Here is a 9,536-nt window from a genome sequence, read left to right as displayed (position 1 = left end):
GCTAAATGCCTAAATTGTAAATTGTAAATTGTGCCGGGGTCGAGGTTAATAATAGAACAAAGGTAAAGGTCCGCACACTGGAATAAGCTCCAAAGCTTAAAAGTATGTATTAAAGGGATAGTTCAGATTTTTTTAACTTTTAACTTTCCATTAATATAGTGGTTGCAACTGTATCAATTGATTTCCCGAGTGCCGTGGTGGGAGTTATGCTCTGGTATTGGTGAAATATTAAGTAGTTCCGGTCATTTTGTGGGGGGCACAGGGGGCCACGCAGTAAAAGTAAATTAATCCACAAAACTAACGTCATTTGTATTGTTGACCTATTTCTAAAATATCAGTGCAACTTTCGTTCAACGAAAGTTGCACTGATATTTGACCCGGAAATACTTAATATTTCACCAAAACCAGAGCAGAACTCCCACCACGAGACTCAGGCAATCAATTACTACAATTGCAACCACTATATTATAAGTATTTCATACAGCTTAAGTTAAAAAAATCTGAACTATTCCTTTAAGGTTCCTTGCTTACACCATAGTGGACGTCATGTCCAGTCCAGTGTGCGGTATCTGTGAGTGTGCCAGTCTGTGCCATTCCCATACCACATCATTTACCACATGATCATAATTATTATGACATTTACAGCAATCGATTATTTGGTATTTTGAATGCTTCCGTTGATGAGGCAATCTTATATGAGGTTCTTATATGAGGCAATCTATATATGGTAAATATATAGAACAGCAAGTTCTATATATTTACCATATATAGATTGCCTCATATAAGAACTGTGTTTGAAAAATAAACATGTCATCCCGGGTGCTTCACTCATATGGATATGAAGAATCAACTGACTGAGAGGAAACGCTAATGTTACTGCTGCTGAATCTGTTACATTTTCGCTAGAAACAGACTGTATCATATATGAGTGGCTGACTGTCGCAAACGATACAGAGACACCTCCCTGACAATAACGCAGAGACAGCTTGTTTATTTTTGGACCACAATGCTTATAGTAGACGTTATTTAGATCACCCCATGTTATTCTCCATAGAGAAATTACTTCCCTGAACCAGGGGAATTGAGGGGATGAGCGAGTGACGTCAGGACTTCGGTGCTCTATATCAGACCCTGAAAGGGTCCATTTGGAACCCCCCACGGATCGGTACTCGCTATCGACCAATACGCAAGCTATGGGTATAGAAATCGGTATTGTGCATGACGAAATTTTATCGGTACATCTCTAACTGAGACGTATAGGACTAAACTAAACCCATTCAGGACGGGAACCCCTTTTGGTGTTTTAAGCATTATGTTATATACTTTAGCTGTTGAAAAATAGCAGATCTACAAGCTCATAGTGTGGCACCGAGTGCCTATGAGCTTGTAGATCTGCTATTTTTGAATAATCGTGGCACAAATCTTTGAATATACAGTATATTCTTTCAGAGCCAACGTTTTTAACTCAAATCTTTGCTTCTGGGGGAGTCCCTGGAACAACATATTTTGAGATGGTGGTCCGTGGCCAAATCCAGATAATTCTGGGGGTCCTTAACATGGAAAAGGTTGAGCACCACTCATATAGAAACATGGGTTTTTCAGAAAACTGGGTTAAGTGCACCAGACGTCCTGGTTTGACCGGGATTGTCCCAGGTTCAAGCCGGGTGACGCTTGATTTTATAGTGCTTACAATAGAATAGACGACGACGTTCATCATGTCCTGCTCTCTCGAAAGGGGCTAAAAGTGTTGTGTTTTTTGGCTGCTGCTTTGATTGATTGAATACTGTATCAGACAGAAATGTAATCAGCAACAGAGCAGATAGTCAAACACTTCATAGGTCTAAAAGGATGACGTGTGTGTCTTGTTTCATTCTATTCATAAAACCATAACATAAATAAATGACAACCAGATTCAATTTGCTGTGACTAAAGAGTGGAGAATCCTTAAAGTGAGTTGACAAGGAGAGCTCCCCTTCTTGTTTTTTTCGTGATTCTGCCGCTTGGCTCAGCACCAACGAGGGGGGATGTGTGTTATTTATTTTTGGCCTTTGGGACAACCATCCATCCTGATGAAAACACCCAGGTGGAAATAAAAACACAAAATGCAAACAATTGTCAAAGACATGGTCAAAATGTGAGCTTGTAGATCGGTTATTTCTTCTGAAATGTGCTTCTGGGGTTGGGGCTTTTGAAAATGAATGGTTAGCCTAGTATCATAATTAGATGCCTGGATGCTTAGTTAGGGCAAACAGCTGTAAATGTTTTAGCGTTAAGTACATAGCTCATTATATAAACTGTACATGTTTTAATGTTAAGTACAGTACATAGCTCATTATAGTGTAGACTCAGTGTAGAGTGTAGTGTAGATTGTACATGTTTATGCGTGTTCCCCCTGCTCACACAGGCAGACAGGCAGGCAGGCAGGCAGGCAGACAGACAGACAGACAGACAGACAGACAGACAGACAGACAGACAGACAGACAGACAGACAGACAGACAGACAGACAGACAGACAGACCCTCTTCTCTTCTGCCATCAAAGACACTTTGTATAATTAGCAGGAGGCAAGGCTGATTAACATGCCCAGAGGACACGATTGCGTGTGTGTGTGTGTGTGTGTGTGTGTGTGTGTGTGTGTGTGTGTGTGTGTGTGTGTGTGTGTGTGTGTGTGCGTGTGTGTGTCTGTGCGTGCGTGCGTGCGTGCGTGCGTGCGTGCGTGCGTGCGTGCGACTCCTACAGGTGCATGCTGCATGCAACAATACAGTAAAAGATAGAGATAAAGATTGTAATTAAAAAAGCAGTTGAGATGAATAACAATTTATTATTATTGTGACCCCTCCCCGAAAAGGCCTATCTGTCCTGAATGGACAGATAGGTTGATATGGACTTTATAGACTGTTTATCCTTTCTCTGCTGTGTTTTCTCTATCTGTATTCTTTCTCTTCTCATGGAAGCTACAAAATGAGGGAAAACCCCTGTGATGATCCTAGCTGATGCGTTATTATATATATTTCTTTAAAGTGTACACAGGCTGGACACACAGTCTAAGCTTCTATAACCTTGAGATTGTGTGTGTGTGTGTGTGTGTGTGTGTGTGTGTGTGTGTGTGTGTGTGTGTGTGTGTGTGTGTGTGTATTTCACCAGGAGTTTCATGTGTGTGCATGTGCATGTGTAGCCCCAAGCCAAGACCCAGCCCGCAACAGCCCTGCCAATTGGGCTCAGCCCTATTGGCACAGTGGTCTGGTGAGTGGGAGCCCCGGGTTCAATCCCCACTTCCGTACACATACAAGTGTAACGCCCTGGATTCAAACTCTGGTCCCCCGTGTTGAAGTCCAATATCTTAACCACTAGACCAAAGGGATATCCCTATGGACCAGGGGAGATATTACACTTTTGAGGCCATCAGGCTGAGGCTCTGAGCCACTCTGCTATGCATGTGCGTCAGTGCATATCTTACCAGGTGCTGTGTGTGTGTGTGTGTGTGTGTGTGTGTGTGTGTGTGTGTGTGTGTGTGTGTGTGTGTGACTGTGTGTGTGTGCGTGCGTGTGCGCGCGTGCGTGCTTGTATCTTACCAGGTGTTGTGTGTGTGCGTGTGCAGAAGGACAGAGTATCCAAACATGGATCCGGTGGGTCCGCTGAAGCTGATCGGCTGTTCAGTGTCCAGGTTGTAACCAGCCAGGAATCGAACCCGCAACCACAAAGATAGTATTAGAATGAGAACGCATGAACCTTTCATGGTCTGTCTGTCTGTCTGTCTGTCTGTCTGTCTGTCTGTCTGTCTGTCTGTCTCCTCTCCTCTTCTCTAAACCCTAGCAGCTGTCTGTCTCTTTGTAGTTGAATGCAGTTGTAACTTCTTCTTCAAGCGGTTCAGACCGTTCAGTATTATATTCCGTTATAAATCTTCCTCTGCGCAGACGCACGTGGTGGAGCTCTGTGACCGTGGAGGAAGAAAAGAGACGCGGCTGGAAATCGGCATCCTTTCCGTTCAGTTCAGTTCAGTTCAGTTGATCAACTGTAGTTTAAAAACTCCACCCGAGTATTGAGCGCGCTTACAGTCCTCCTGTTGCGCCGCGCGTCTCTCTCTCTCTCTCCCTCTCTCTCTCTCTCTCTCTCTCTCTCTCGGAGCGCACGCGGCGAAATTCGCTTCACGTGGAAACTGGAAACGGTTGATTGAGAACTTGAGAAGAAGTGAAGAAGAAGTACAGTAACTTCATGAGAGAGAGAGGATCTGAAACCGACGGGGGGGGGGGGGGGGGGGGGGGGGGCGTGCCAGGGGAACGCCCCGAGCCCCCCCACTCAGTCAGTCAGAGAGAGAGAGAGAGAGAGAGAGAGAGAGAGACTGTGTGTGTGTGTGTGTGTGTGTGTGTGTAGTGCGTGGGCGCGCGTGACAGGGAGGATGTCCCATAGTTCTCACACAGGAAGGACTCAGTTAAGAACTATAATAATTGTATAGCTTTTCTGTGCGTTTATTATTTCATCAAAGAAATCTTAATTAATACCAAAACTAAATATGACACTCTACTACACACTGGGGTGTATTAAAGCCCACATACAGATAGAAGCCTGTCATTATGAACACATGTAACATCTGTTGAATTTGTCCATAAGTGCCTCACACACGCACACACACACGCACACGCACACGCACACGCACACGCACACATACATATGGGGGGGGGGGGGGGGGGGGGGGGGGGGGGGCTATGGGAACAGTAGCTTGATAGCCCAACATTGGATTCCTAACTAACAACCAACAGGAAATACCAACAAATGCCTTAGTGTATGAGAGGAGAGGAGAGAAGGGGAGGGGAGGAAAGGAGGGGATGGGAGAGAAGAGCAGAGCAGAGCAGAGGAGAGGAGAGGAGGGGAGGGGAGGAAAGGAGGGGAGGGGAGGGGAGAGATACGTAAAACAGTGAGTCATTTATGATGTGGTCATGTTGAACAACATCTGGTACACATATGGAGATAATATAAATACATGCACCCACACCCACACACACGCACGTGCACACACACACACACACACACACACACACACACACACACACACACACACACACACACACACACACACACACTAGACACACTGTCATTGAATCTATGAATAAGAACATGGTTTTATAACACTAATACAACTGCTAATAATTAGTATTATAATGACTAAACATACAATACAGCCTCAAGTGACTTTTGGAAGAATTTCTTTAGAGTTTCTTTAGTTAGGAACCAAATGGACCCTTACACTATTGCATTGTTGCGGGGGAATCTTTGCACTTTCCACCAAAGAGGACAGTCATTACTTGGTACTATAGGTTTGTCCCGATCACGTGATCGTAAATCAGGGCCGATCACATCATTTTCAAATGATTGTAATCAGATCGGGAGCAAAAAAACGTGATCAGGACACCCCCTAGTATCAGTATTATATCCATATCATGATATTGATATTGACTGTGATTTTGGATATTGTATACTATTGTGATATGGCATAAGTGTCCTATAAAAATATAAATATCGGGTCGGGAAAAATTGGTATAGGCCTATTGGCAGATACTCGAAATCATTAATGATCGGAATCAGATTGGGAGAGAAAAAAACATGTTCGGCACATCCCTGCTTGGTACCCCACGTTGGTGTGAGGGCCGGATACAATAGCAGCCTGAACTCTGGATGCTGGCTGGCCTGGACCGGCCAGTATAGCCACTTGACACTCTGGTGGGCCGACCAGTAATGGGCCGGCTTGCATCACGTTATGAAAATGCCCCCGTATTAGGATAATTACGGTAATGACTTCTGGGTCTGGGGCAAAACATTAGGGCCGGATTTTTTGTCCCAGTCCAGCCCTGTAGGCTAGATGTGACTCTATAGTTTGTATTCAAACACCCAGCGGTGCAGCGGTGGCGGCGGTGGCTCAGGGAGTGGCTGGATGGTAACCGCAAGGTTGCCAGCTCGAATCCGGGCTCCCCCAGAGTTAGTGTCGAAGTGTCCTTGAGCAAGGCACTGAACCCCTAATTGCTCCTGATGTGCTGGTTGGTGCCTTGCATGGTTTCTTCCGCCATCGGTGTATGAATGTGTGTGTGTGTGTGTGTGTGTGTGTGTGTGTGTGTGTGTGTGTGTGAGTGTGTGTGTGTGTGTGTGAATGGGTGAATGTAATGCACAATCTATGTAAAGTGCCTTGGATAAAGGCGCTTTATAAATGCACCATTTACCCAAAACGGCTCTTTTGAGACTTTTGATTTGTCCGTGGCAAATGTTTGATTTTTTTTTTACACACCACCGTAATGTTCTTATTTTGAATACCCAATTACTGAATGTCAAGTCTCCAGGTTTTCTTCAGAATATGTATGACACTGATTTACTACGACACTATATGGCACATTACGAGTCCAACTTAGCCTCGCGTAGCCAGCCTTCATCTGCCTTTGCAATGCATATCACCCCATATTAGTATCGCTATGCGAGGCTAAGTCCAACTATTACAGTAGTGGTTCTAAAATATATATATATTTGCAAGGACCCCCTTAACTCTGAGAGTGTACAAATGGAATCAAATGGACCATTTTGGTTCCATTTTGAACACTCTCAGAGTTGCCCACCTGTTATGGTCATTCAGGGGGCTCTTTATGTGTTTCTGGACATTGTATTGTCCACCCATTTTGTATGTCTGTGGCAAAAATGTAATTTTGACAAAAAAATGTCCACCACAAGCCAGCATGGCAGTGACCCCCTGGCCAGCATGGCAGTGACCCCCTGCCCCCTGGCCTGGGCTGGACCAATCACAGAGTCATTTGGCCGTCTTTGAAGTCCTCTTCACGTCGGTCGACACCCCACTTTTCTCCATATCTTAATTCACATTTATTTTCTTTTTTTTTCAGTTGCCAATGCCCTGACGCCGTCTCAACTTTCCGTGACCCGACTTGGGGTCACGACCCAATTGTTTGAGAACCCCCCCCTCTGTAGCCCGGATCACTATCACCATTTAGAGCTTTTAACGGAAAAATAACATGACTTACACCAGAGGTTCCCAAACTTTTTCATGTCAAGGACCCCCAAATTGACACTAATTAGCCCGCGGACCCCCCATTTGAAAACATATGCCAAGGACCCCCATAAGAGAAGATGTTTACGGCTCTATTAGTGATTCTCAATTTCAAGGACCCCCAGTTTGACATGCATTAGTCTACAAACCCCCATTTAATGACATTTCTATCTCTGGGACCCCAATTTATATTGTAAAATCAATGTTAATTTAACTCTGAGAGTGTACAAATAGACCCATTTGGTTTCAAACTATCATTTAGCTGGGGACCCCCTGGAACTCCCTCAAGGACCCCTAGGGGTCCCTGGACCGCACTTTGGGAACCACAGACTTACACAACCTGTAGTTTTAATGAAGTCACATTGTGGACAGCAGCTATGTCATGATGGAGCCATGCTTGAGTCATGTGTGTGTGTGTGTGTGTGTGTGTGTGTGTGTGTGTGTGTGTGTGTGTGTGTGTGTGTGTGTGTGTGTGTGTGTGTGTGTGTGTGTGTGTGTGTGTGTGTGTGTGTGTGTGTGCGTGTTCCTCTCCTGTAATTCTTTCACCATTTTACTTTATCTTCCTCTTTTTCCTTTTCTCTCCAAATTATATAAAGTACACCACACGCACGCACGCACACGCAGTCGCACACGCACGCACACAGACAGACAGACAGACAGACAGACAGACAGACAGAGCTATCTCCAATAGATAGACTGGTGGTAGGTGAACACAGCTGGTTAACATTCCACTGATAACATACATAGGCCAACATAGGCCTACATACATTGGTGGATAACAGAGAGATCTGAAGTCGGGAAAACATATTTTAAACCCATATGGCTAATTCCTGTTTACAATGAATGGGTAAGAGAGGTATTGCAGGCTATAACGGGGTGGGGCATGCATTCCCAACTTCCTTCGTTTAGTTCTCGAGTAGATCGGTGTCTAGTCATAATAACCCATGCTGGAAATGGACCTGATTTACCAGGCCTTGCATTGAAATCTGGTCAGGTAAAGCATAGTATACCCATGGAAAGCCAGCATGACAATGTATAACAGAGAAATTATAGCCTTATCATATGATTTCCTAAATATTCTATAATAATAATAAAAAAAGAAACCTGGTCTAAGATCTACCTACTTATATTTTAAATACTAAACATTACTAGACTGTACACATGCACATAAATATAGCTCTCCAAACACCCTTTTATCATTTACAGAATTGCTATCTCAGTGTGCGTCCTCCTTCCTAGCCAGCTATACACGTCATGTGCATAATATTATGAGTGCATCGTGACGACGGCCGGTCCGTTTGGTCTGTTGCAAAGTTTTGAATTGCAACATCAAAAAGCTTTTCTTTTTGGACAAGAAATGAAGGCCTGTTGTGGAACTGTGAATTATTGTGCAACTGAGAGCTCATTATCTCTCAGTTGAGATATTTATTTTAAATATATTTTTTATGGAGGGATAGACAGTAGGCTGACAGGAAATGGAGACACTGCCAGACTGGATTACCAGCCAAGGTGCCTGGACTGTTGAGCCACAGCCCACTTCCCAGATTGTTGTTGTGCAATTGAATTTTTTGCGGAAGGAATGGAAAAATATATATCGTTGCTGTCAGGCAGAAACCTCTTATCTCCATATTCAAATTTTTGGTGTTTTTTCCATCCATCCATCTTCAACCGCTTATCCGTAGTCGGGTCGCGGGGGCAACAGCTCCACCAGAGAGCTCCAGACTTCCCTCTCCAGAGCAACATTAGTAACTTCCTCCTGGGGGATCACGAGGCATTCCAAGGCCAGTGAGTCGATGTGTTTCCTCCAACTGTGCCTTGGTCTGCCCCGGGGTCTCCTCCCAGTGGAACGTGCCTCAAGGACCTCCATAGGGAGACGCCCGAGAGGCATCCTAACCAGATGCCCAAACCACCTTAGCTGGCTCCTTTCCAGGCGAAGAAGCAGCGACTCTACTCTGAGTCTCTCCCACGGGACTGAACTTCTCACCATAACTCTGTTTTTTTCTTCTTTGTAAATCGACACCCTACTTGGATCATAATACTACAGCGTCACACAAAAGCATTAAAACGTAGTAGATCTGCAAGCTCAAAGCGTAGTAAAACAAATGTTGTCCATGTAAACCATAGAGTAATAAAAGGATAGAGGCCGAACCAGAGGCTGCGACAGCGCCCCCCCCTGCTATTATATATATATATATATATATATATATATATATATATATGTTTGTTGTTGTATTGTTTATTTCCCTTTTTTGTGCAGTCTGTGTTTTTATTTCTTTATTGCAGCTCTGCCCCCCTTTGCCAACTTGTAGACTTTTGTATTGTTCTTAATGAACTTTTAATCTGTTTAAATCAATGACCTCTTCCATACAGGAAAGGATTCCAAATAAGCCAACTGGCTTCTTCCCTTCCTTGTATTGTATTTTTGTTCTTTGATATGTTATTGTCTATTTTTTGTACTATGTGCTAAATAAATAAACCTAACCTAAACCTAAACCTA

The 9,536-nt window shown here is 44.0% G+C and overlaps 1 protein-coding gene across 1 annotated transcript in view; it reads right to left on the bottom strand.

The window, feature by feature from the left end:
• The window catches only part of itga4 (integrin alpha 4), a 42,815-nt gene extending 38,736 nt beyond the window's left edge, over positions 1–4,079 (bottom strand). Inside the window, exon 1 of the mRNA XM_079518542.1 lies at positions 3,573–4,079. Within this exon, the coding sequence (XP_079374668.1) occupies positions 3,573–3,736 (164 nt within the window). The 5' untranslated portion in view covers positions 3,737–4,079. The remainder of the gene's footprint in view (positions 1–3,572) is intronic.
• Between the last annotated feature and the right edge of the window lie 5,457 nt (positions 4,080–9,536).

The sequence above is a fragment of the Electrona antarctica genome (genome assembly GCF_951216825.1).
Source record: "Electrona antarctica genome assembly, chromosome: 13".
NCBI classification, from domain to species: Eukaryota; Metazoa; Chordata; class Actinopteri; order Myctophiformes; family Myctophidae; genus Electrona; species Electrona antarctica.
The sequence above is the reverse complement of the archived record's forward strand: the minus strand, read 5'-3'. Positions and strand labels throughout refer to the sequence as shown.